A 27,842-nucleotide genomic window follows, 5' to 3' on the forward strand; every position below is an offset into this window, starting at 1 on the left:
ACGATACTATATTAACATTACCACCGATGTTATAATATAAAATATTATTCTCGCATAACTCTTAGTAAAGAATCTAGAGTAAAACATATTTGCCTACGGTAACTAAAAGGGTGATATGTGACTTTTTTTGCAGAAATGACACTTGATTACGTTAAAAATGGTATTTTATTATTTTACTAACATTTTTATCATGCATATTATAATATTATAAGAATTATTTTTTGGCTGTAAAGTGATCTATCAAACAGTATTATATTCATATTATCCTCTATAGTACAATATATTCATATTATGATATTATTACCGCATTGCTCTTAACAATTGGTATAGAACAAAACATTTGGTTGCAGTTACTCAAAGGATGTTACGTGACATTTTCGATTATTTACATTATATTATTTTTAGAGATTAAGCTAAAATCAAAACTAATTGGCTGCAATGCTTGAAAGGGGTTATGTGACATTCATTTCTGGAATCTGATATTCTGTTCAATGAATAACATTACTGATATCATTAATTGTACATATTAATGATATTTCAAGGAGACCCCAATAAAATCAGCACGTTCAATCGACTGACTCAGTCTGTTTTCAGTAAATTGTTTAATTTTCAACATTTTTAGAAGTTCCTGCTTTTATCACTTTTCTAGAAATTATTTTTGTTTCAAAATTATTTGAGCATAACATAAGTTTGTCCTAGCCAAAATACCTTGATCAAAACAACTGGTCGCAAATGATGGTATAAAGAAGGATAAAATTTAATTTTTAATTTTCTTAAGTTTTCCTTTAAAATTCGTATCGTAAGAAATCAAAACCGTTTAAATTACCATAGCCTATTTATGCACAGGGCCCAACATACTGACTTACTAATTTTCAGGGCTGTGGTTTAGCCCAAATTTTCCCAAAATAAAATTGGGTTCTTCAAAATTTCCCCACCAATTTAGGTTAAAAAGTATTAACGATTTATAACTTACCTCAACGTTCATGCATTTAGAAATATTAATTTCTGGGATATTTTGAAGAACCGACATCTTTTTTCTTGGGGGGGGGGGCTAACAACTAGTGGATATTGGAAGAACTATTTAGGAGTCTTCGAAACGATAAAAATCTATTGCTAACTCTAGATTCACATAGTTTTGTTTCCACGAATAAATGGTTGGTTTTGTGCTTTACATCAAATGTCCTCTGTATTCTACTGCAAATTCTTGCGTCATCAAAACGAAGATTAAGTAAAAAATGACGGTTTAACGGCTATATTGAAGTATTCCAACTGATACATCTTGTTCCAGCGAAAAAAAAAATAGAAAAAGTTTTGCATTTAAATGTGTGTGATACACTGATTTTGGCGTAATATGTTTGCTTTTTTACTGAATACAGTGTAAAAAACGTCTAAAAACACAGCTACGTGAATCTCGGGTTAGGGAGCGAATTGTTCAAAATTGGATGTTTAGGTTTGAAATCTAGAGTATAAGTTATAGTACAGGAGCAAAAAAAAGTTAAAAAAAAAACCTTCATTCTTCTAATAAATTAGTTTGATAAAATTTTCCCCTTCAGAAGCTTTTCACTCTCTCCCAAAGGTTAAACCAAACAGGGGGATCAGCTCTTAAAGTTTATTCAGAGTTGGGGTTACGCCTCCGAGACTTCGGGATGAAAGTCAAATTCTAGCTTCTAGACTCCTAAATTCTAGGACACCGTGTTTTTGATTGGTGGACTCCACAGCCCTGCTAATTCTTCACAATTTGATAAATTAAAGTGAACAAATTGACTATAAACTAACGAAATTTTAAATTGCACCTAATTAAATAGTAACATAAGGCCATATCAACAAATCACCGTTCAATGTTTCAACGCTATAGGTTTCATCCCATTTATGGAAGTTTTTCGAAGAGTCCATATTACCATTTACAGATTCAACATTCTCACTTGAACACTGATCTAAAAAACGATCATCAACTGGGGGTCTTTTCTCCTTTGCTGCTTCTTCTTCTACAATATTATCATCAGCTGGAGGTTGATGATAGTTGTCCAAAGTTTTCAACATTTCTTCTCTTAAGGAATAGTCAATTGGTGGTAGTTTTGCAAGAATGTCTTCAACCGTTTCTTGTCGTCTAGGGAGGGGCTTTTCTTCTTCAACTGAAACAGTTTCCGCATCTGGGATTACTATTTCCGGTTCTTCATCGACTATTATTACAGGACTAGGGTCTTTAGGGAAAACAAGGCCAGGAGATCCAGTTCTTAAGGCCATTTCCTCTATTAATTGTTGAGTGGTTTTCACTTTAGGCAGTTTTGTTTTTCGTTCTACTTCAGGCTTGATCTCAACCTCTTTTGTATCGCCATTAACACGTGGTGGAATAACACTAGCACTTGGAAAACGAGGCGATACCACTCTAATACGTTTGCTAAGAGGCGCTTCATAGTCATCCTCTTTTCGAGAACGTTTTGATGTGATGGCCACAGTTTTTACCATAACTGTCTGAGGTGCATAGCTTGATATGTTCACAGAGTTTAAATTAGCGTCTAACCTGTTAACTGAGCTAGGTCGGCCGGGTCCAGGACTTAATGATTTGGAAGCCACAACCGAGGTCACAAGGCCAGGGGTTCCAGATCGAGAGCTTTGACCTGAAAAACCAATAGCTTTTGTATTTTGGTTCATCATACGATCCTTAGTTTATAGCACGAATTTCAAACTTAAACCGTTAGACTTGTAACCTAACACCCATATATATTGATGGTATGACGTCATTATATACTGGCATGATTATAAATGACGTTATAATATAGTTTTTAAATTTAGCATCATTTATGATTGTAACCTACGATAATGACGTCATTCGTCATCTTGCATACGAAGATGCAGATTTTTGTAAAAAATTGGAATTTATTTTGTTAATTACAAAAGCGAGTAACTGTAGCAATTTTCTTTAATATGAGCCCTTAAACAGCTCTCTATGATGTTCCAGTGTCCCGTTAGCAGCAGGGAAGGAAACAAAACGAGGACAAATCAGTGCTACCTATGCAAAAAAGTGATTTTCCTTGTTGTTCACGTGGACTCCGATTCCACAGCCCTGGAAAAATGGACACTTCGAAAGCTTAAGGAAGATATTTTTTTGGAGGAAATGTCGAAGGATAGTTTTATTTACTCGTTTGAATATATCAAACAATAAGCTATACGATAAAGGTGGTTCGATTCCACTTTCTAAGGCAACAATTGAAGAAAGGGTCAGGTGGCTAAGCCGCATATTAAAAATGAGGGATGATAAATTGCCAAAAAGATTTGGGCTCTTAGCCCTTTCACATGGGGCTAAACGATAAGCAGATCATCCCGACACAGGTTGAGAAGGAGTCATAAACAATTTTATCCAGCGCGATGTGTGTTTTTTTGTTGTTGTTGTTGTTGATAAAAGGTTTCAAAGAATGGCAAAATAGGTATCATTATGACTAGAATATTATAAGTGACGACATTTTTTAATGACATAAAATTTTAATGACATTAAAAATGGCTGTCAAACATGGAGGCTTCATTAAATTGAAAAAATTAATTCTTCATTAACTTCTCCATTAGAAGTTCATTAACTTCTTCATAAAGGGTTAAGTACCTTAGATACTCGATTAACTGACCAGATGTCAAACAACAAGGTGTATGAGAAATATTGCCTAATTCCACTGTCTAAGGCTATAATGGAAGAAAGGTTAAGATAGGTCACACTTTAAAGATTATAGCCTGCCAAAACCGTGTTTTTTTGGCAAATCATATTTTTTGTGCATCATGGTTTGGCAATCGTGCATTTTGAGGTCAAACTAAAAGCATGACGTTGTCAAACAGAGTAAAACAGGTTTTCATAAGAAAAGACCTAAGGGAAGTAATTCCATAGGAGGAAGTGGGGTGAAGTACTGAAGAGTGGGGTATCGGAGGATCGTTGGTAGTTGTGTTTGTTGTAGGTGGCTTGGTGTTGAGATGAGTCATCAGTAGATATCTTTTAACATTCGTAGGGATATTCCAAAAACGTAAGGATGAATGCCAAAAATATGTTTACAGTTGAATGTTAACTTATTTTCTTAATTTAAATTATTGGACAAAGCAAATACTGAAATGAGTTACTACAAGAACATAATAAAATGTAAGAAAGTTCCAATGATGAAGTTTTCGAAAAGCACTGGAGAAATACACATATTGTATTAATCGCACCACAGAAACAGAGTTTTCCATGTATCCGTGAAATAAACAAGCAGGGTTGCCACCTCTCGTGATTTATCACTACTTTTAGTGATTTTTTTTTATCAGGGGCGTAATTTGCTATGGGACAGGGGGAGGGGACAACTGCCCCCTTAAGACCCAGGTTTGCCCCCCCCCCGATAAAATTAGTTTTTGCAAAATATCGTAAAAATTAAGATAAGCCTGCATAATTTAAGTATCGACAGAAACAGGTCAGTTTTCTTTAGTATATCTTTGCCTTTCTGGTTACACATGACTTATTTTTCGGTTTTCACTGATATTTTCACTGGATTTGGGAAAATTGGCTCCTTCTTTGCCCCCCCCCCTCAGGATTTTGACGAAATTACGCCACTGTTTTTTATATTGCCTAAACCAAAAAAATCACTAAATCATCACATAAATAACTAGATTATTAAAAAAAATAACTAAATCTAACAAAAAATCACTAAAATCTAATAATTTTTTCCTCGCTGGATGGCAAACCGGCATTCAAGTCCCTAATAATCTAGTAAAACAAGGTCCTAATAAATTTGTTCCTACTTTGCAGGTTAAGTAGAAAAGGATAACGCTATAACAAGCATTTTCCATGTGTTTTTCCCTTATGGGTAACACGTACCTCGTGTATGATAGCCCTAATCCTCAAAAGTTGTTCAAATTCTAAAATTAAGATAGTGAAGGGCGTTATTGACAAGCTGGCTAGCCAAGCCTGTTTACCTTTACGATATGATATTCGTGACTAGCGGAAACAGTGGCGGTTTTGGCCTCTCTTGCGCCCAGGGCAAAATCTTGATTAGCGCCCCCTCCCCTTTTTCCAACAAAATTTTCAGGCCAAAGTTTGAAAAAAATTCTTTTATGACAAAATATTTTCGATTTATTAATTAATTAATAGTTTTTGTTAAGTTGCTTTTTAAATTAATTATTTAATTATTTTAATAAAATAATTAATTATTTTATTATTTTAATTGAGTTATTATTATTTCTTCAATTTATTTTTATCAATTAATTAATAATTTATTAATTATTTTCATTTCTAACTCTATCCTCTTCTTTATTTTAATAAAAATGGAATTTCAAAAATTACAAAATGATATAACCGTTAGATTATTTACTTGAAATTTTTTTGCCCTAGAAGTGCCCCAGACTAAAAACACCTCTACTAAAAACGCTGCCGAGTGGAAAGCTACCAGAACAATATTTGCAAAAATACAATAATTGACCAGACTAGGATAGCAAATCCACTTCGCTAGTGAAAGTTCTACTGGCTAGAGGATTTTAGCATCAAATTCAAATTTCATAATCATGCCTTTAAACAACCTAAAAACTTCCCTTATGTCTTTGTTTTGTAAGGCAATAAATCCATGAAATGAACAGTGTTTTTAGAAAAAAAAAATCAAAATCATGACTTAGGCCAAATTATTATGGTGGTGCATTGAGGTAAGTTAATTTTGATGGCAGAAGCATGGCCAATTTTCAAATAGCTTACTTTTCCAGTCGAGGAGTCTGTCTCAATCTTTAACCTTGGGAAGCTTGGTTACTGTGGTAAGTGACATTAACTTTTGGTCAACTGATTTTAATTCAATTCACCAGACTAGAAGCAAAAACAAATGTGAATGCTTCACATTAACCTATTGATTATATTTAACTTAATTATAATTATTTTCAAATTAAAAGCTAGCCTTTAGTTTCATTTCAACTTTTGAGTCTACACCGGTAGTTGCAACCACTTACCATTTGCCAGCTGCATTTCTAAGCAGTATTTGACTATGGTAAGTGGATAGAGACGAAAAAAGTAAAAAAAGGCGAAGCTATATTATAAATTTCAATCACTCCGGATTTTTCAATGTAGTTTTGCCGACATTTGTAGTCTAACAATACAAGGTCTTCAATTATGCCCCAGAACAACTTACTTTTTAGTGCAGGGTTATCAATTACATACCTGAAATCGTAAGACCGGGACTAAGACTCGCACTGGACCCTAGGGAATCACTTGGAGGACTGACAACAAATTTGTTGTTCAAAGCAGGACTAGAAGCAGGTCGACGAAGAGCTGGACTAAGGACCACCGACACGACCGTATCTGGAGGAGGTCGCTGGAGCATTGGCGATGGTGGAATTGTTTTTATGCCATTTTCGTGTGGCGATTTTGCGAACATGTCTCGCCATTTGCGAATAAGGTCTTTGGCCCGTTTAGCCAAATTTTCATTCGTCGTTTTCTTTCGTAATTCATTAATATGCTTTCCCAATCGGGTGGCCTGAAAATAGAAAATCATTAATGATTCCAATTAATTAAATATCATTTAATCAACTTTAAACAAAGAGCAAGGGAAAGTTAATGATAATAGTAGCGGGTATTCTACTTTTAAGAAGGCCTCAATCATAAAGATAAGGAATAAAAATTGAAATTTTGTCCCCCCCAATCCTCCTTAAAAAGGTATGCACCTTTGCAAAACGTCACGTTATCATATTTATTGCTAATACCAACAGTTTCCTTTTAAGCAGGACTAAAGGATATTAGTAAGGGACAAAAAGGTGAAATTTCAAATTTGTCCCCCTCTCTCAATCAACTATAAGCGAGGGGTAAAGGGAAGTTAACGACAATTGTAGTGGATAGCTACCTCTTAAGTAGGCCTCGATGTTACGAATGAGGAGTTAAAAATCGAAAGCATCCACTTCCCCCGTACCTCGTCAAAAAGGCATGCATGCTCCTAACCAATTACAATATTATCTTTAGGCCTACTCCACCGACGAATACTAACTACTACTAATACTACTGACCAAGTCAGTAGTATTAATAGTCAATACTACTACCAAGCTACTACCAAGCTACCAATACTAACTACTACCAATACTACTACCAAGCTACCTCAACCCAACTACCCATGCTCCTCCTCCATCCTAATCTATTTAAAGCTTCCCTTTTTACACACTTACAAAAAAGTGCAATTTCCATTAAATCCTTCCTTATGACCTCATCGTAGCCAATACTAGGACGAACTGTTTTTCCTTTGGTAATTATAGACTTCTAATTTAGGTTGAAATAGATCCCGCCTTAATCAGGACAGAGGATATGGGTAAGGAATAAATGAAATTTCGGTGCTTCCCTTCACCAGCGCCTACTACTACTACTACTAACAACTCATCGCAGCACCAAGCCACCCGAAGCAAACAGCCACACACACTCCTCCTCCGTTCCAATCTACTCAAAACCTCCCTTTTTACACCCTCCTACGAAGTTCCCATTTCCTTTAAATCTTTCTTTAAGACGTCCTCCCACCCCAGACGAGGACGACCTGCTTTCAGTTTAGCCCTAGACGGTTGCCGAAAAGAACAATCTTCGGCAATCTGTCATCCTTCATCCGCACAACGTGCCCTAGCCACCCCAACCTATCTTTCATTATAGCCCAAGAGAGCGGTATTGAACCAAATTTTTCGTACAGCCAATTGTTTGAAATACGGTCAGTCAGCCAGGTACCCCGAATAATCCTTAAGTAATTTCTCTGGAAAACATCTAGCAAATCTTCATTTGCTTTTCGAAGCGCCCATGCTTCAGAGCCATATTTGACTCAAGGTAAATTTTGGGTGAAAGAAGATAGGTCTTCCAATTAAATCAAAAATATTAATTTTTCTCCAAGTCACTAAATTCCATTCAATTAGCTGTAAACAAAGGATATAGGAAAGTTAACGACAATAGTAGCAGATAGCTTCCTTTTAAACAAGGATGGGAGTACGACCGAAACTTCAGAGCCCTCCCCCATCACCAGTGCTTCATTAAAATTACATTTTTCTAATGACAACCCAAATAATTATCTTTACTTCAAAGACCTATCTACATTAATGATGAAATTTACTGGTCCGATTCATTTTTTTCTACCTATAGTAATTGCACTTACTTAAGAAAGGCTTTTGCCAACACTATGTTTAAGCTTTCCTGGATCTAGCAGTGTGTAGTTGAAGTGGTAGTACAATCTATAAGTACAGTATAGTGTAGTGTATTAGCCTATTGCAAGTGTAAGTGAGTAGCATAAGATGTAGTCTCTTTTTAGCAGTACATGCCATTTATGAAATGTTTTCTTTTAAACATATTTTGAGCTAATACCCAGTTTGATCTGTCCGAAACCGGTTTATCTAATTAAACGTCAATGTTCCCCCAATCTCGCAAAATAAGTTGATTCTCGTTGCTTTTGACGAAATATTTATCCTACTTTACCAGCTAAGAAAACCGGCCTCTAGGAATTTTATAGTATTTTGGTACAGTTTTCAAAGCTCTAATTTCGTGTAAATCATTCAGGGTCGTATCTAGTATTTTTTTTTCGGGAAGAGGGGAGGGGGTATAAAAGGATTTTTTCGGGGCAGGGGCTACAAAAAAACTTTAAAAACGCATCAAAAATTTGTTTATATTCATTTATGTTATGTTTTTACGAGTCAGATAAACATTACAGGGGAGGGGGGTCAAACCCCCTACCCCCTGGATATGGCCTTGAATTTATTCCACGGAGACAAACATTTTAACACTGTCTGAGCTGAGGTTCATTAATAATAGTCCTGTAATTTAGGACTGATTGCAAATGTAGGTTAAAAGGTGTTGAGCCCGTTCTCCGCCTGTCTCTTTTTTCCTATATTTTTCTGTATTTGTTTCCGAAAGTGTGTCCCCTAAAAACCTTGGGCCCCTTCGAAGAAATTCCTGCTTAAATGACTGGAATACAGGCTTTTAATAGCTAATGGCTCGTATTTTTTTTCTGAAACAGAGCCCAGTCAAACACACAGTCACGCGTAGTAACGAATATCCCTGCATAGCTTCCCATATAATTGATTATCTAAATTGTATATCAATAAACCACTATAATTACTTCCTAGGGCAAGTATTTTCTCAGTACTATCCATGGACATACGCAGGAGAGGGGGCTTAGACTAAAGACATACCCCTTTGTAATTTCATGACTTTTTACGATTTTACCACAATGCTCATATAATTTATATTTCGCGGCTTCTACAAATCTGCCCCTTCTCTGTCTCAGGATCTCATTCATTCTTACTTACCTACCTACTTTTTTTGGCATAAAAATGAGCATAAATCGTACTTATTTGGCATTTTAGCCCCTCTTTTCCAAATTTAATTCCTATTTAAACTGTTTTTTGACACTTTTTCTGAACTGTGAAAAAAATTTCATTTTGACACGATTTTCTTCAACATAAAAGCGAACATAAATCGTATTTACTTTCCATTTTTTGGAAAACATTTCGAAATTTATATGACCTACAGACTTTTTTTCAACCATTTTTCTAAATAATGAAAAAAAAATTAACATCATTTTCTTCAGCGTAAAAGTGAACATAAATCGTATTTATTTGCCGTTTCTAGCTACTTTTTCAAACTAAATTCCTTTTCCAGTATCAGGAAAATTCAGTAGCAACACAACCATCCCAAATATACCCTTTCATTTGAGCTTTAAACACTCCTCGAAAGAGGGTATTTCAACAATATTCGTTAGCAGTATTGTCAATTTACACAGGAAACTTCGCCTTTTTTGAAAATAGAACTGACCCAGGCATATCCTGTAGTCCTTGTTATTTTTTAACATTTTGAATAATTCATATTTGAATTGTTTTTTTTTCTAACTTGACAACTGAAAATAGTTCCAAGAGCGCGTCACAAATAATTTGAAAATAGTTCCCTTCACCGTTCTCGAAACGTTTTATATATAATTTTAGAGCTATGAATATTGGTGTATATTCAGTGGAAAAAATGGTCAGGGCAACACTCCTATTGTTCCAAAATGGGTAGCCCCCTTCTCTTGCGCAGTAGTTTTCATTAGTAAACCTTCATTAGCAATGTGATATTTTTTTGTGTTGCTATTAATGTTATGACGAAGAAAAACACACCGTTCAAAATACAAATCGTATTCAGTAAAGCACAAATGACGCTCCGGCCTCTCGAGGGTCTAAGGGGCAGTAGCACCATTCTTATTTGTGGTAATTACTGTTTGTTTCAAAATTTAATTAGATTATTCACTCTCCTTTCTGCTTGTTTTATGATTCATCTATCCCTCCAATACAGTATCCATAATCTTTATATTTGACTATTTTTCATTTTAATACCTGTTCGTTTTTAATTTTATTTACTTATTCTTTTATTGTAATATATACTCCTTTTAAACTTAGTTACAATATAACTTGGTTTGTTTGTTTTAGGTTTTAATGTGGCTCTTTACTTTTCTTTGAGAAACTGTTTTGGAAAACATTGTTTAAATTAATTTGACCTAAAGACATTTTTAAACTTTTTTTGTACACTTTTTCTAAATTGTGAAAAGATTTCTTTTGACATCGAAATTAGGGTTACCACTCAAAGTTTAATTGCAAAATACAGATTGTACGGGGAACCTTCATTTCCCAAGATGCTTTCTAACATGAATTGCTATTAATGCAAATCCCTTATCATACTTATATAGCCTAAATAAATTTCTAAGCAACATTTTATACGCAATTGAAAATGGAGGCTTATTTCAAGAAAGTCCACAATGTTTACCAATAGCAGAAGACATACGAGATGCTAAATTTTAAACCAGTAAAATTTTAATTTTTGTTTAAAGCATTTCTCTTTTTTTTTGCCAAATTTAAAGGCATTTTTGGTGACGCTTCCAACGGAATTTCGATTTTCCAATTTATGATTTTTATCTTCAATGTCAACCACTCAGAAAGAAAAGAGAACTCAAAATTTCAGATTCGTTTTCTTCAAGTTATTAAGATACAAAAACAAACGTATAAAGAAACTATATATATATATATATATATATATATATATATATATATATATATATATATATATATATATATATATATATATATATATATATATATATATATATATATATATATATATATATATATATATATATATATATATATATTGCGTTAACAATATATATATATATATATACTATAAGCTTCTATAGGACACCATTCCACTATATGATGCATATCTATATATATATATATATATATATATATATATATATATATATATATATATATATATATATATATATATATATATATATATATATATATATATATATATATATATATATATATATATATATATATATATATATATATGTATTACAAAGAAAGGCATCATGTAAGGGGAATGGTGTCCTCTAGGAAGCTTGGGGTAAGCACAAATGTATATATTGTTAAAGCGAATAAATGCTCACCTCAAGGGCCTCACGCGTGATAGGAGTGACTTCCAGCAGCGATATGACTTCCAAAGCGAGCTGCATGTCGACAACCTGAACCAAATAGAAATGATTATACAGTCAGAATTAAATTATCTAACCAAAGAAAATGGGAAACTTGTGAGGGTCGGATCCCGGCGATTTAAGATGAGAAGACAGAGATTAAAAACTACTAGCGCCACTGACAGCGTAGCGTCTTGCGACCTCATCAAAAAAGTAGAAAATTTTTAAGAAAATTGGCTTAGCTTAATATGCAATTCAATGGGATCAAAGCTTAAGTTTCTCCGTGAGTAATAATTAATCAGTAATTTTCATTTTCAAGAAATTTTTCAAGTCAAATTCCAGCACAAAGTTGGCCTGGGTTGAACTAGAAAAAAGGCAAATTCAATGAAAAACTGGCCCCCTTTTAAATGAAACAACCCTTCTTTCTCTACATAGATCTAAAATAATTGCACTGAAAACCAATTAAGCCATATGAAAAAAAAACTTAAGATAGCAAAATACCCATAAGATTGAACAAAATAAGACAGAAAAATGATAAGAAAAAACAGACACAACGAAAATTAGAGAACTGAAGAATATTATCGTTTTCCAGCCAACCTAAAGCAACATATATTCATGGGTTTTGTCCATACTGTTTCACCATTTTTATGATTCATTTACATATTTCGGCAATTATGCATTGGGAACAGAGGTCTGCTTTCTTAACCCTCCCTTACATTTTAAAGTTCCTGAAGACAAACACGCAGCAGTTTTGGGTCAAACAAAGTCGCCAAACGCTAGTTGGTGGTGGCGACTTTTCTTTTAAACATTTGGGCCAGTTTCCACTTTAATATAAGCATCCTATATAAGAATCTGTTTCCGTTATAACTATCCTCGTCTGACTTAGACTATTAGACTCATTTCGCTCACTAAACTACTAAGATTTAATACTCAGTGAAACTGCTTAATTTCTTCCTTTTCCAAAGGTCTTAGTTCTTAAGTTGGATGAGAAAGAAGAAACGAACACAATGTTAACAAGACGATTCTCTTATAAAGAAATGCCTTTCGTCCAACATGGAAAAACCGTCCCAGGTTACCATGTGACACTTTCATACTGATCTCCTTACTTCTGAGGTCTTGGAGAAATGGGTTCGTTGGAAGCCAAATTATGATTTAACAGGCAACTGTCATGACCATCCCATACTATCATTTTTTAGTCCCCAAAATTTAGTTTTTACAAATACACTCGACTCTCGCTAACTCGAGATTCTCGGGACCACGATTTTTCTTCGAGTTACGTATAGTCCGACTTATGCATAGTTCAGCTTATAGAGGTAAGGCAAATGAAAATTCGAGTTAAAGAGGTACAGAATCGCTAAATTTACTCCATACAGCTACTACAAAGTTAAGAATAACTCTATTAATGTCAAGACTTGACTTTCAAATGTCAATAATAAATTTAGTTTACTAGGAAATTAACACCTGCACATTAACAGAATCTGATACAAAATATGTCAAAGTTCACACGTTGCATCCTACTGGGGATTCAACTAACAGCGGTCCGTTGGAGAAAACTTCGATATACAGAGTTAAACTTTGGCTTGTGGAGTTAAAGTTAAAACTAAACGACGACTTATCCACTGAATTCGAGAGTCGACAGTAGAAAGATAGAAAAATTAATCTTCATATTTTTGTTCCAATTGAGATAAAAGCATTCATGAAATTTCTTTTTTTTTTATCTTTTTTCGTACTTAGTAAATCTTCCAATCAGTGACAGACGGTAAATACATTGGGGCTTAGATCCCAAAGTATTTTTTTTTTCTTCCCTATGTTCATGGGGCTCATAATAGGGATTTAGTCCAATTGACTAATTTCAATTATCAAAAAAATTAAAATTATTTTTTGACAAGCAAAGATATTTTAAGAAACGTCCAACCTTTTCAAATATCAATTTGTTTAAGAATTTTGCGAAGATTGGTAGCAATAAAATTTTTTTTATTTCTCTTTCATTTTCGTTGTGTTAATCCCAAATTTGATGAAGATTTAACACTTTATTTCCAAACTTTAATATTCGGTTGGAATCTTTAGCTATTTTTTTTGTTTCATGGCTTTTTTTATTAATCCTTATTTTTAGAGAAGATACTTGTCAATGTTTGGTGTGATCTTCTGATTTCTAATCGAACGAACCCCCTCCAAAGTTTACACAACCACCCTTTCCATAGGAGGTGTCTCTGAAAAAGAAAAAATTGAAGACTCATGGCCTTTACTATAAGCAACGCTATAGCGTTGCCTCTGATCAAGTGATTTTACACTCCAGGTTCAATCTTATTCAGAGTGAAATTCATTCCTTTGGCATGTTACAGCATGCATACTTGTTTCAAGGCAGGGGCGGATCCAGGATTTTCAGCGGGGGAGGGGGGGTGTGTGCAAAATAGGTTGATCCGATAAACTTGCGTTAGGAGTAAGTTTAATTAACTCAAACTTACGTTCATTAAGTAAATTACACTACTTTAGACTACGTTAAGGGGTGGGGTTGCCCCCCTCACCCTCCCCCTACATCCACCACTGTTTCAAGGGGCCCGACAATTTGGAAGGAGGTAAAAATTTGTCAAAGAGCTAAACTGCTATGCAAACCATACATATTATTACAAAACTCACAATGTTTTGGAAGAAAAAAAGCCAAAAAGGTAATTATCAACTCAAACTGAGAGTCTTTCAATAGTGACTGGGATAAGCAATAACAGAACCAAGAGCGCCACCAGAAAATTTTCCACGGAGGGGGGGGGGGAATTCTACCAGGATTGAAATGGAAATGCTTTTCTTTTTTTGTTTTATTACATTCTTATAATTATTATTTCTTGTTTCCCAGGGGATTCATCGTCACTCGTCCATCCCTGGTGGTGCCTTCAAACTGAATATCATAGGCAGCGCGCTAACGCTGCCTAATTAAAGAACGACGTGGGCACAATGTGTTTTTTCTCTCCATACCTGGGAACTTCGTATCGAAGAAGTTGTCGTAGAAAGTTCGAAAAGGGCTCATTCGATTGCAAATTGGAGTGGCTAGTGCCCTTTTTAATAGTCGAAAGTGATTGGAGGCCACCAAGCACCCCCACGCCTATCATTCCCCCAAACACATCCAATCAAAATTTTGAGATAGCCATTTTGTTCAGCGTAGTTGATTTCCCGATAGAAAATATCTTTTTGGGGAGGACACTCCTCCACAACCCTCGGGGCAAGGGTTTTAAGTTATGCCCCGGGGGCATACAAGGTTTTTATAGAAGGCGTTGTCGTAGAAACTTCAAAAAAGGCTCATTCGATTGGAAATTCAAATGGCTAGTGCCAATTTTAATAGTCGAAATTGATTGGAGGGCAACTAGCCCCCCCTCCCATCATTCCCCCAAACACATCCACTTAAAATTTTGAGATGTCCATTTTGTTCAGTGAACTTCGTTTGCTGAGGGAAATGATGTTTTTGTCAAAGACAATCCACGTCCCCACCCAGGGAAATGGGTGTAATCTAGGTCCTGGGGGCTTGGAAGGTTTTTAGCGAATGTATCGTCACAGAAACTTTAAGACAATCTTATTCGAGTGTAAGTCAAAAAGGCTAGTGCTCTGTCTCGCAGTCGAAAGTGATTGGAGGGTAGCTAACCCCCTTTCACGCCCACCTTTTCATAGGCAGCGCGCTAGTGCTACCTAAGTAAAGAATGATGTAGGTGCAATGTGTTGTTTTTTGTTTTGTTTTTTTCCTCCATACCAGGGCACTTCGTATCGAAGGAGTCATCGTAGAAACTTCAAAAAGGGCTCATTCGATCGGAAATTGGAGTGGCTAGTGCCCTTTTTAATAGTCGGAAGTGATTGGAGGGCAACTAGCCCCCCCCCCACACCCCTGAGTCCCCCAAACACATCCAATCAAAATTTTGCGATAGCCATTTTGTTCAGCGTAATTGATTTCCCGATAGAAAATATGTTTTTGAGGAGGACACTCCCCCACAACCCTCAAGGACAGGGTTTTAAGTTATGCCCTGGGTGCATATAAGGTTTTTATAGAAGGCGTTGTCGTAGAAACTTCAAAACAGGCTCATTCGATTGGAAATTCAAAGGGCTAGTACCCTTCTTAATAGTCGAAAGTGATTGGAGGGCAACTAGCGCCCCCCACCCCCATCATTCCCCCAAATACATCCAATCAAAATTTTGAGATAGCCATTTTGTTCAGCGTAGTTGATTTCCAGATAGAAAATATGTTTTTGAGGAGGAAACTCCCCCAAAACCCTCAGGGCAAGGGTTTTAAGTTATGCCCTGGGGGCATATAAGGCTTTTATAGAAGGCGTTGTCGTAGAAACTTCAAAACAGGCTCATTCGATTGGAAATTCAAAGGGCTAGTGCCCTTTTTAATAGTCGAAAGTGATTGGAGGCCAACTAGCCCCCGTCGCCACGCACATCATTTCCACAAACACATCCAATCAAAATTTTGAGATAGCCATATTGTTCATCGTAGTTTATTTCCAGACAGTATATATGTTTTGTGGGGACAATCCACCACAAACTTTCGGGCCAGGGTTTTAAGTTTTGGCCTTGGGACATATAAGGTTTTTATAGAAGGCCTTGTCGTAAAAACTTCAACAGGCTCATACGATTGGAAATTCATAGGGCTAGTACACTTTTTAATAGTCGAAAGTGATTAGAGGGCTAACAAGCCCTCCCCCCCACGCCCATCATTCCCCCAAACACATCCCATCAAAATTTTGAGATAGCCATGTTGTTCTATGGCTAGTCATGTTGCCATGTTGTTGGAGCCATGTTGTTGGCGTACTGACAAATCGTTTGTTGCTTGGTTGCTGCAGGGCCATACGTTTTCCCCAAAGGAACTTTGGGGCTTACAAGTATTACTTACAAATCGTTTGTTGCTCGCTTGCTGCAGGGCCAGACGTTTTCCGCGTTTTCCCCAAAGGAACTTTGGGGATTATTAGTCTGTTTTTGTTTTACGGTTATCGGAGGAAAAAAAAAGAAGTTGTCGAGGTTTTTTTGGCTCTTCTGAAAATTTGCAGTCATGGAGATGCGACCTTTTGATACCCGACTGACGATGTGCTGTTCACTTTGCAACCCTAATTTTCAGTTAAACATCTAATCAAGTACCCAGCATCTAACCGAACAGATGATTTATGATGAACTAACTTTTCTCAGCCTAATCAGATCGAGACCTGGTGAGAAAAATTTATGAAAATCACTAGCATTGCGTTGAACTGGTCACAATCCTCGAAATTTGAAACACAGATCCACGTAGTTAGCAGTCAATAACGCTTGATTAATGGCAAGCGGAATGTCCTGCTGTCAGTGGCGCAATTTCGTCAAAATACTAGGGGGGGGGGGCAAAGTTGGAGCCAATTTTCCCAAATCAAGTAAAAATGGCAGTAAAAACTGAAAAATGAGCCATTTGGTACCATAAAGGTACTATATAGTACTATAAAGATACTTTATACTAACGTAAAGGTAAATATATACTAAAGATAACTGATCCCTTTCCGTTGATGCTTGAATTATGCAGGCTTATCTTAGTTTTGACAATATTTTGAAGAAGCTATATTTCAGCTGGGGGGGGGGGCAAACCGAGGTCTGGGAGGAGTAGTTGCCCACTGTTCTATAGCAAATTACGTCCCTGCTTACTGTACGTAAAGGACTGCTGCACCTAACAGTTCAAATCCTTTCTCAAACTTCGTCCTTGAGCTGTTTTATCTCTTTTTTTGGCTGGCAAACTACAAGCAAGTTGTCTCTCTCAAGTGCTTTCAAGCACGATGAGGTGTGATGACTGTGAGAGTGAAGCAGCAACACAGATCTTACACCAAATTTTCTTGGCGACAGACCAATAATAAAACTTAAAAAAATATTTAGGGGAAAATTTGGATTGTGTTGAGTACCTCTGACCCCAAATTATTCATGTTGACGGGTTAATGAAGAGAAATTTTAAGGTGTTTCTTCTTTTTTTTTTTTGAGCCTCATTTTATTGTGGAAAATGCTTAATCAGAATGACAAGCCGAACTTTGACGAAGAAAGAGTTGTATACGGCTCATCAGCGACAGGTTTGGGACTCGACGAAGTGAAACGGTGATATTTTAACTTACACCGTTTGATCCTCCGCAATTTTCCCAGATAAGTAAGCTAACTGAGTTCAGTACGAACTGCCTACCAAGATGTACCTCCATTAGAGGGATTTGACTTATCCCCAAGATCATTGTTTAGTGAAGAGTGTATACTGCAAATCTTGTATTTTACAGAAAACAATTATCCTCTTCATTTAGCTACAGTCCTTTATTTTTCTGGTATTTCTTCATCAAGAGGTTGGATTTCTTCCAGCTCATCAGATTTATTTCATAGTTTTTCGTCACAGATGAAAAAATGTACTAATTTACGAAAAACCAAGCAATTTTTGTTGATATCAGGAGCTTTTTAGTTTTTATAATTTTTACTGAAAAAAATTATCAACGAAATTTCTGAGTTAGTATTAATATTTTACTGAAAGCTCAAAGGCAAAACCAGTCACAAATGTTTCATATTTTGCAAAAGAAAAACTACAGACTTCAGACCAATTTAACAACAAAACTTTGATTTCTTCAGAAAAATCGCGATAAGTTGCGGTTTCCACCATTTTCAAATTTACTCAATTAAGGGGTGGGATCATTTGCCTCCCCCCCCCCCAAAAAAAAATCCTACCTTACCTAGATTTTGAAAAATAACTTTTTAAGTTATTCTCATTGAGAAATGGCTATTTTGGTGTTTTCATTGAGAAAACAAACAAAATTACCCCCCCCCCCCTATCTTAAGCTTTGAAAAATACATTTTGTCCCTTTGTCAGTTGACACCAATGCGTATCAGATGCGTCTTTTTGTTTTATAGCAAGAAGATACATCACATAATAGAAACTCAGTCTGCAAACCGTTTTTTGACTTGACCACTCAAGCTAATCACAATCCATTCAATTTTCCTCCTCAAGAAGTGAGTTTAGTTTGAAAAGTAAATAGATGGCTGTATATATTTGTCGATGAAAAACTTTGAGTTTCTGCTCTTTAGCAGTTATGCTTTGCTGAGACGTAAAAAAGAGGAACTCGAGAGAAAAAAAGAAAAAGAAAGAAAGAGAAACTGTGAATGTAGAAAACTTTGATCACATTATTATTGCGCAAATTTCGTTACACAGACATCGCACAATTGGATTATTTTGTCATCATTTTGCAAATATTACAATAGAGCTTAATGCTATTTGGCCAGAGAATTGGGAAATGAGATAGAAGGCCAATTAAGTAGGGTTTCCTGTGGCTTCCTTTCGTCTTTTCTATACATCATTGACGCCAATTACCCTAAACTTGGGGGGTAGGATTTTCTCCTGATATTTCATAATTAAGATACAAAAAAGGTACTTTTCGAAATCTTTGGAGGGGTGGGGGCAGTTTTTCAAAAAAAAATTACGGGGGGGGGAGCGAAAAAATCTAATTGCCCTCTTCACTCTACACCCTATTTGGTACTTATCTACCTGATTAATTACTATAAAAATCTAGACATCTGCATTTCTAATAAAATATACAATAAAACTCTGCTTAAAAAAACGCATCTTATAATTGAAAATACGCTATCACAAAAATTCGTCAAAACAATTTTAGTTACAGAATGGAAAATTTTTCGATGGCAAAGAAAATGAACATAGCCCATAGTGCACATAAAAAAATAGCAACCCCCAATAAACCGTACTACCAGAAACACAACAAGAACCTTTCCCACCAAATACGATTTCAGCAGCGTTCACGCAATAGACCAGGCTCCTAACTCTTTGAATCTGATTGGTCAAAAGTTCAACAGCGTCCAAATTCTCAACTTGCAATTCCCCCTCATTGTAAAAAACCCTTTTTTTATCTTTTTTATTGAGAAAAACACCAAATTGCCCCTCCCCCCCCCCCGTAAATCTTCGTGAATTGGCTCTCCGGGTATTTGACTGCAATATAGCCCGAAAAAAAACATTCTGAAGTGCGACAAAGTTCCAGAACTTTCGGCTGCACTAATTCAAATGACGGCGTGCTACACAATATAAATTTTACTGAAGAGTCAGAAAATAAGTAATTTTTTAAATTTTGTCAAAAAGGACTTGTTCATAAAAGGAAGATTTTTAGGAATCTCAGATATGAAAAAAAAATCATATCAAAAGCTTCAATTTCTACTCTCTATGTAGGCGAGAGAAGAGGAGAGTTAGGTAAAAGGAGGAGCTTCTAAATACATTAGATGCCCAGTTAAAGAAAGAAAGGAAGAAGGATTAAACCAATTGATTTAACTTGCTTTATTCGAGGGGAGGGGATGAAATACCTTAGAAGCCAAGTTAAAAAAAAGAAAGGAAGAAGGATTAAACCAATTGAGGGAGAAGAAGAAAGAAGACATTTATCAGTTTTGACGCGTATATGTTAAAGCAAGTGAAAATACAAATAACACCTAAATCTACTGTTATCCAACATTAGTTGGATATGCTTTATTCGAGTTATGAGTAATACAATTTCTAGTTTACTCAATTTATACCTAGCATGAATTTGAAATTTCCTAGAAGCGAGGGTTTTCAAAAACATCTCTTTCAAAGGAGAAGAGCCGTTTGCCTCTTAACCTTAGCGTAGCTGATGCTGGTGGAACCCCTCTAAAATGAGGATATACATTTTCTGATTATTTAATCTTATCTATAAATTTCCTTTACGAAAAATAAAGAAAATGACCAATCAGTGGGAAGCCATTATCAGCGGCTACCCAAAACGTACTTATATCTTGAATTATTCAATCTAACTATCAAAGACAAATATTAAAGACGAAGTGTCATTTTCTACCTTAAAAAATACGAAAAATTAATTCAAGCTTTTATTTTGGCCAGGCACGTATGGAGGGGGAGGGGTCAGACCCGTGCCTACCTTTTGTTAGTGTTATTTTCTGTTTGATTTGTGAATCCCTTTTTCTTTTATTTTGTATACCGCTTTTTTTTCTTTTTCTGTATGAGCGGGCACCAATAAATTATTATTATTATATTTCACCAATTTATTCAGAGTTACTCCCACAAAAAAAAAAAAAAAAAAAAAAAAAAAAAAAAAAAAAAAAACCTGAGAATATGACTACTTTTGAACTTCGAATACAGCAAATCTTCCACAATTGCTTCATATACATTAAATTTATTTCTTTGCTAGTAAGTCTTTCTCAATCTAGGTGCAGCTTTCCTGTTTTTACAAAAGGTCAGCAGCGTCAATTGGGGATATAGGGGGCACATGCCCACCAATTCCCTTCCCTAGATTTTGAAAAAGACATTTTATGAGGATAATTTTTCTTCTTTTGTTATTTTTTATTGAATAATTGAGCAAAACAACAAATTTACCTCCCCCAAAATTTTCGACGCCACTGCGACAGACGGATTTACCTCTCATTCACCGTCCACGCGTTAGAAATATTAATGGTCCTAGGGGTCACAAATATTTATGGTCCTAGGGTCGAAATTATTTTCAGGTATTTCTAGGAATTAGAATTTTTGGATTACTTCTGGTTCTTTACTATGTCTTTATATTTTTTGAACAAAGAAAGCTAAAAAATAATTGTTTGGATGCGATGTCAGTTCTTGGGACTTTAGATATACTTCTTCTACATCTTTAAAATCTCTTATTGTTTTGTATTTTGGCTCATCAGAATTAGGAAAAGGGATTTTGAGACTGAATATGTTAATTGAGGAATTCAGGGATTTTAAAACTCAGAAGTTGAAACATTGTCTTCAGCATTTCATACAAGAAACAAAAACTGGGATATTTCTTTTAGCCAAAAAAGTATATTTTTGTTAATTAAGTAATCAATACCGCTAGAAAAATAATCCGGATTGTAAAATTCGGCTCCCTTATCAGCAAGTGGAAACACTGCCCTCAGCATTTGCACAGTAATAAAAAACATAAGAAAAATGTTTTACAAGTAAAACAAATAGCCTAGGATACTTCTTTTAGGAGCAGAAATATATATTCATAAATAAATTAACTGATGTGAATGAAGATTAACAAATCCTATCACGTCATTCAGATCATTGACAAAAAGAATAGAAGATTTTGAGAATCAGTAAAGGTCACCTAGAAACGCTGTCCCAGTATCAGAAAAAGGATGCTTCTTTTAGGTTTAGAGGAGCAATTTTCATAAATCAACAGAACCATTTCAGTCCAAATCAGAAAAGACTTTCCATTTCACACAAAAAAAGCAAAAAAAAAAAGGCCTATTTAAAAAGCATTAAAACAAACTATGAAATAAAAAAGGCTTAGAATTAATTCAAACCAGTATATTGAGATGGGGCTTGAATGTGGATAATATAAAGATATATTATCGGGTCAGTATCCCAGGTCAATTGCAAAAGTGGTAACCTCGTTAAATGTTCGTGTTCAGTGAACATAAGTTAAGGCCAAACCTTTTTGGTAGCCTCAACTTCGGCCAGCCGTCTAGGGGCAAAAGAAGAGCAGGTCGTACCCGAATAGGATGGGAGGATGTCGTAAGGAAAGACTTAAGGGAGATGGAACTTCTTGGGACGGTGTAGAGGGAGGTTTTGATTAGACTGGGAAGGAGGAGCAGCGTGCGTAGCTGTGTTGGCCTCAGGCGGCTTGGCGCTACAGTAACTTGCTAGTAATAGCAGTAATTTCAGATCACAGAAAACTTGTATGTCAATTCAAGCTAAATACTAAAAAACCTATTACTTTTATAAACGAGGTTATTAGCAAACATATTTGGCTATGGTAATTTAAAGGGTGTTAAGTGACATTTTTTGAAAAAAAAAAAAAATAATAAAAGATACTATATTAACATTACCACCGATGTTATAATATAAAATATTATTCTCGCATAACTCTTAGTAAAGAATCTAGAGTAAAACATATTTGCCTACGGTAACTAAAAGGGTGATATGTGACTTTTTTTGCAGAAATGACACTTGATTACGTTAAAAATGGTATTTTATTATTTTACTAACATTTTTATCATGCATATTATAATATTATAAGAATTTTTTTTGGCTGTAAAGTGATCTATCAAACAGTATTATATTCATATTATCATCTATAGTACAATATATTCATATTATGATACTATTACCGTATTGCTCTTAACAATTGGTATAGAACAAAACATTTGGTTGCAGTTACTCAAAGGATGTTACGTGACATTTTCGATTATTTATATTATATTATTTTTAGTAATTAAGCTAAAATCAAAACTAATTGGCTGCAATGCTTGAAAGGGGTTATGTGACATTCATTTCTGGAATCTGATATTCTGTTCAATCAATAACATTACTGATATCATTAATTGTACATATTAATGATATTTCAAGGAGACCCCAATAAAATCAGCACGTTCAATCGACTGACTCAGTCTGTTTTCAGTAAATTGTTTGATTTTCAATATTTTTAGAAGTTCCTGCTTTTATCACTTTTCTAGAAATTATTTTTGTTTCAAAATTATTTGAGCATAACATAAGTTTGTCCTAGCCAAAATACCTTGATCAAAACAACTGGTCGCTAATGATGGTATAAAGAAGGATAAAATTTAATTTTTTATTTTCTTAAGTTTTCCTTTACAATTTGTATCGTAAGAAATCAAAACCGTTTAAATTACCATAGCCTATTTATGCACAGGGCCAAGCATACTGACTTACTAATTTTCAGGGCTGTGGTTTAGCACAAATTTTCCCAAAATAAAATTGGGTTCTTCAAAATTTCCCCACCAATTTAGGTTAAAAAGTATTAACGATTTATAACTTACCTCAACGTTCATGCATTTAGAAATATTAATTTCTGGGATATTTTGAAGAACCGACATCTTTTTTCTTGGGGGGGGGGGGGAGCTAACAACTAGTGGATATTGGAAGAACTATTTAGGAGTCTTCGAAACGATACAAATCTATTGCTAACTCTAGATTCACATAGTTTTGTTTCCACGAATAAATGGTTGGTTTTGCGCTTTACATAAAATGTCCTCTGTATTCTACTGCAAATTCTTGCGTCATCAAAACGAAGATTAAGTAAAAAATGACGGTTTAACGAATATATTGAAGTATTCCAACTGATACATCTTGTTCCAGCGAAAAAAAAAATAGAAAAAGTTTTGCATTTAAATGTGTGTGATACACTGATTTTGGCGTAATACGTTTGCTTTTTTACTGAATACAGTAAGAAAACAGTAAAAAACGTCTAAAAAACACAGCTACGTGAATCTCGGGTTAGGGAGCGAATTGTTCAAAATTGGATGTTTAGGTTTGAAATCTAGAGTATAAGTTAGAGTACAGGAGCAAAAAAAATTAAAAAAAAACCTTTATTCTTCTAATAAATTAGTTTGATAAAATTTTACCCTTCTGAGGCTCTTCACTCTCTCCCAAAGGTTAAACCAAACAGGGGGATCAGCTCTTAAAGTTTATTCAGAGTTGGGGTTACGCCTCCGAGACTTCGGGATGAAAGTCAAATTCTAGCTTCTAGACTCCTAAATTCTAGGACACCGTGTTTTTGATTGGTGGACTCCACAGCCCTGCTAATTCTTCACAATTTGATAAATTAAAGTGAACAAATTGACTATAAACTAACGAAATTTTAAATTGCACCTAATTAAATAGTAACATAAGGCCATATCAACAAATCACCGTTCAATGTTTCAACGCTATAGATTTCATCCCATTTATGGAAGTTTTTCGAAGAGTCCATATTACCATTTACAGATTCAACATTCTCACTTGAACACTGATCTAAAAAACGATCATCAACTGGGGGTCTTTTCTCCTTTGCTGCTTCTTCTTCTACAATATTATCATCAGCTGGAGGTTGATGATAGTTGTCCAAAGTTTTCAACATTTCTTCTCTTAAGGAATAGTCAATTGGTGGTAGTTTTGCAAGAATGTCTTCAACCGTTTCTTGTCGTCTAGGGAGGGGCTTTTCTTCTTCAACTGAAACAGTTTCCGCATCTGGGATTACTATTTCCGGTTCTTCATCGACTATTATTACAGGACTAGGGTCTTTAGGGAAAACAAGGCCAGGAGATCCAGTTCTTAAGGCCATTTCCTCTATTAATTGTTGAGTGGTTTTCACTTTAGGCAGTTTTGGTTTTCGTTCTACTTCAGGCTTGATCTCAACCTCTTTTGTATCGCCATTAACACGTGGTGAAATAACACTAGCACTTGGAAAACGAGGCGATACCACTCTAATACGTTTGCTAAGAGGCGCTTCATAGTCTTCCTCTTTTCGAGAACGTTTTGATGTGATGGCCACAGTTTTTACCATAACTGTCTGAGGTGCATAGCTTGATATGTTCACAGAGTTTAAATTAGCGTCTAACCTGGTAACTGAGCTAGGTCGGCCGGGTCCAGGACTTAATGATTTGGAAGCCACAACCGAGGTCACAAGGCCAGGGGTTCCAGATCGAGAGCTTTGACCTGAAAAACCAATAGCTTTTGTATTTTGGTTCATCATACGATCCTTAGTTTATAGCACGAATTTCAAACTTAAACCGTTAGAATTGTAACCTAACACCCATATATATTGATGGTATGACGTCATTATATACTGGCATGATTATAAATGACGTTATAATATAGTTTTTACATTTAGCATCATTTATGATTGTAACCTACGATAATGACGTCATTCGTCATCTTGCATACGAAGATGCAGATTTTTGTAAAAAATTTAAATTTATTTTAGTATGTGTTTTGTTAATTACAAAAGCGAGTAACTATAGCAATTTTCTTTAATATGAGCCCTTAGAGAGCTGTTTAATAACAGCTCTCTATGCTGTTCCAGTGTCCCGTTAGCAGCAGGGAAGGAAACAAAATGAGGACACATCAGTGCTACCTATGCAAAAAAATTATTTTCCTTGTTGTTCACGTGGACTCCGATTCCACAGCCCTGGAAAAATGGACACTTCGAAAGCTTAAGGAAGATATTTTTTTGGAGGAAATGTCGAAGGATAGTTTTATTTACTCGTTTGAATATATCAAACAATAAGCTATACGATAAAGGTGGTTCGATTCCACTTTCTAAGGCAACAATTGAAGAAAGGGTCTTGTGGCTAAGCCGCATATTAAAAATGAGGGATGATAAATTGCCAAAAAGATTTGGGCTCTTAGCCCTTTCACATGGGGCTAAACGATAAGCAGATCATCCCGGAACAGGTTGAGAAGGAGTCATAAACAATTTTATCCAGCGCGATGTGTGTTTTTTTGTTGTTGTTGTTGTTGGCAAAATAGGTATCATTATGACTAGAATATTAGAAGTGACGACATTTTTTAATGACATAAAATTTTAATGACATTAAAATGGCTGTCAAACATGGAGGCTTCATTAAATTGAAAAAATTAATTCTTCATTAACTTCTCCATTAGAAGTTCATTAACTTCTTCATAAAGGGTTAAGTACCTTAGATACTTGATTAACTGACCAGATGTCAAACAACAAGGTGTATGAGAAATATTGCTTAATTCTACTGTCTAAGGCTATAATGGAAGAAAGGTTAATATAGGTCACACTTTAAAGATTATAGCCTGCCAAAACCGTGTTTTTTTGGCAAATCATATTTTTTGTGCATCATGGTTTGGCAATCGTGCATTTTGAGGCCAAACTAAAAGCAGGACGTGGTCAAACAGAATAAAACAGGTTTTCATAAGAAAAGACCTAAGGGAAGTAATTTCATAGGAGGAAGTGGGGTGAAGTACTGACGAGTGGGGTATCGGAGGATCGTTGGTAGTTGTGTTTGTTGTAGGTGGCTTGGTGTTGAGATGAGTCATCAGTAGATATATTTTAACATTCGTAGGGATATTCCAAAAACGTAAGGATGAATGCCAAAAATATGTTTACAGTTGAATGTTAACTTATTTTCTTAATTTAAATTATTTGACAAAGCAAATACTGAAATGAGTTACTACAAGAACATAATAAAATGTAAGAAAGTTCCAATGATGAAGTTTTCGAAAAGCACTGGAGAAATACACATTTTGTATTAATCGCACCACAGAAACAGAGTTTTCCATGTATCCGTGAAATAAACAAGCAGGGTTGCCACCTCTCGTGATTTATCACTACTTTAGTAATTTTTTTTTATCAGGGGCTTAATTTGCCATGGGACAGGGGGAGGGGACAACTGCCCCCTTAAGACCCAGGTTTGCCCCCCCCACCGATAAGGATTTTAGCATCAAATTCAAATTTCATAAACATTCCTTTAAACAACCTAAAAACTTCCCTTATGTCTTTGTATTGAAAAATGAATATCCATGAAATATTGTATGAAATATCCATGAAATCATTGTATATCCATGAAATGAACAGTGTTTTAAAAAAAAAAATCAAAATCATGACTTAGGCCAAATTATTATGGTGGTGTATTGAGGTAAGTTAATTTTGATGGCAGAAGCATGGCCAATTTTCAAATAGCTTACTTTTCCAGTCAAGGAGTCTGTCTCAATCTTTAACCTTGGGAAGCTTAGTTACTGTGGTAAGTGACATTAACTTTTGGTCAACTGATTTTAATTCAATTCACCAGACTAGAAGCAAAAACAAATGTGAATGCTTCACATTATCCTATTTAATATATTTAATTTAATTATAATTATTTTCAAATTAAAAGCTATCCTTTAGTTTCATTTCAACTTTTGAGTCTACACCGGTAGTAGCAACCACTTACCATCTGCCAGCTGCATTTCTAAGCAGTATTTGACTATGGTAAGTGGATAGAGACGAAAAAAGTAAAAAAAGGCGAAGCTATATTATAAATTTCAATCACTCCGGATTTTTCAATGTAGTTTTGCCGACATTTGTAGTCTAACAATACAAGGTCTTCAATTGTGCCCCAGAATAACTTACTTTTTAGTGCAGGGTTATCAATTACATACCTGAAATCGTAAGACCGGGACTAAGACTCGCACTGGACCCTAGGGAATCACTTGGAGGACTGACACCAAATTTGTTGTTCAAAGCAGGACTAGAAGCAGGTCGACGAAGAGCTGGACTAAGGACCACCGACACGACCGTATCTGGAGGAGGTCGCTGGAGCATTGGCGATGATGGAATTGTTTTTATGCCATTTTCGTGTGGCGATTTTGCGAACATGTCTCGCCATTTGCGAATAAGGTCTTTGGCCCGTTTAGCCAAATTTTCATTCGTCGTTTTCTTTCGTAATTCATTAATATGCTTTCCCAATCGGGTGGCCTGAAAATAGAAAATCATTAATGATTCCAATTAATTAAATATCATTTAATCAACTTTAAACAAAGAGCAAGGGAAAGTTAATGATAATAGTAGCGGGTATTCTAGTTTTAAGAAGGCCTCAATCATAAAGATAAGGAATAAAAATTGAAATTTTGTCCCCCCCCCCGCTCCCTCCTTAAAAAGGTATGCACCTTTGCAAAAAGTCACG

General features: G+C 35.2%; 2 protein-coding genes across 3 annotated transcripts in view; both read right to left on the reverse strand.

Moving 5' to 3' along the window:
* Window positions 1-1,564: 1,564 nt before the first annotated feature.
* LOC148944209 (uncharacterized) lies at window positions 1,565-23,267 on the reverse strand. The gene is made up of 4 exons (XM_089099866.1): window positions 23,211-23,267; window positions 11,424-11,498; window positions 6,149-6,464; window positions 1,565-2,618 (listed from the first exon to the last, which is right to left on the reverse strand). The coding sequence occupies exons 1-4, from the start codon at window positions 23,265-23,267 to the stop codon at window positions 1,798-1,800; spliced, it is 1,269 nt and encodes a 422-aa protein (XP_088955992.1). The 3' UTR covers window positions 1,565-1,797.
* Window positions 20,548-27,842, reverse strand: part of LOC148944210 (uncharacterized) — a 36,260-nt gene continuing 28,965 nt past the window's right edge. For both annotated transcript variants that reach the window (XM_089100125.1, XM_089100126.1), the window contains exons 3-4: window positions 27,319-27,634; window positions 20,548-24,867 (exon numbers count right to left, since the gene is read on the reverse strand). In XM_089100125.1, the coding sequence (XP_088956251.1) occupies window positions 24,047-24,867; window positions 27,319-27,634 (1,137 nt within the window). In that variant the 3' untranslated portion in view covers window positions 20,548-24,046. The remainder of the gene's footprint in view (window positions 24,868-27,318; window positions 27,635-27,842) is intronic.

Source organism: Artemia sp. Qi Xiang Cuo, chromosome 14 (assembly GCF_049724085.1).
Source record: "Artemia sp. Qi Xiang Cuo chromosome 14, ASM4972408v1, whole genome shotgun sequence".
Lineage (NCBI taxonomy): Eukaryota > Metazoa > Arthropoda > Branchiopoda > Anostraca > Artemiidae > Artemia > Artemia sp. Qi Xiang Cuo.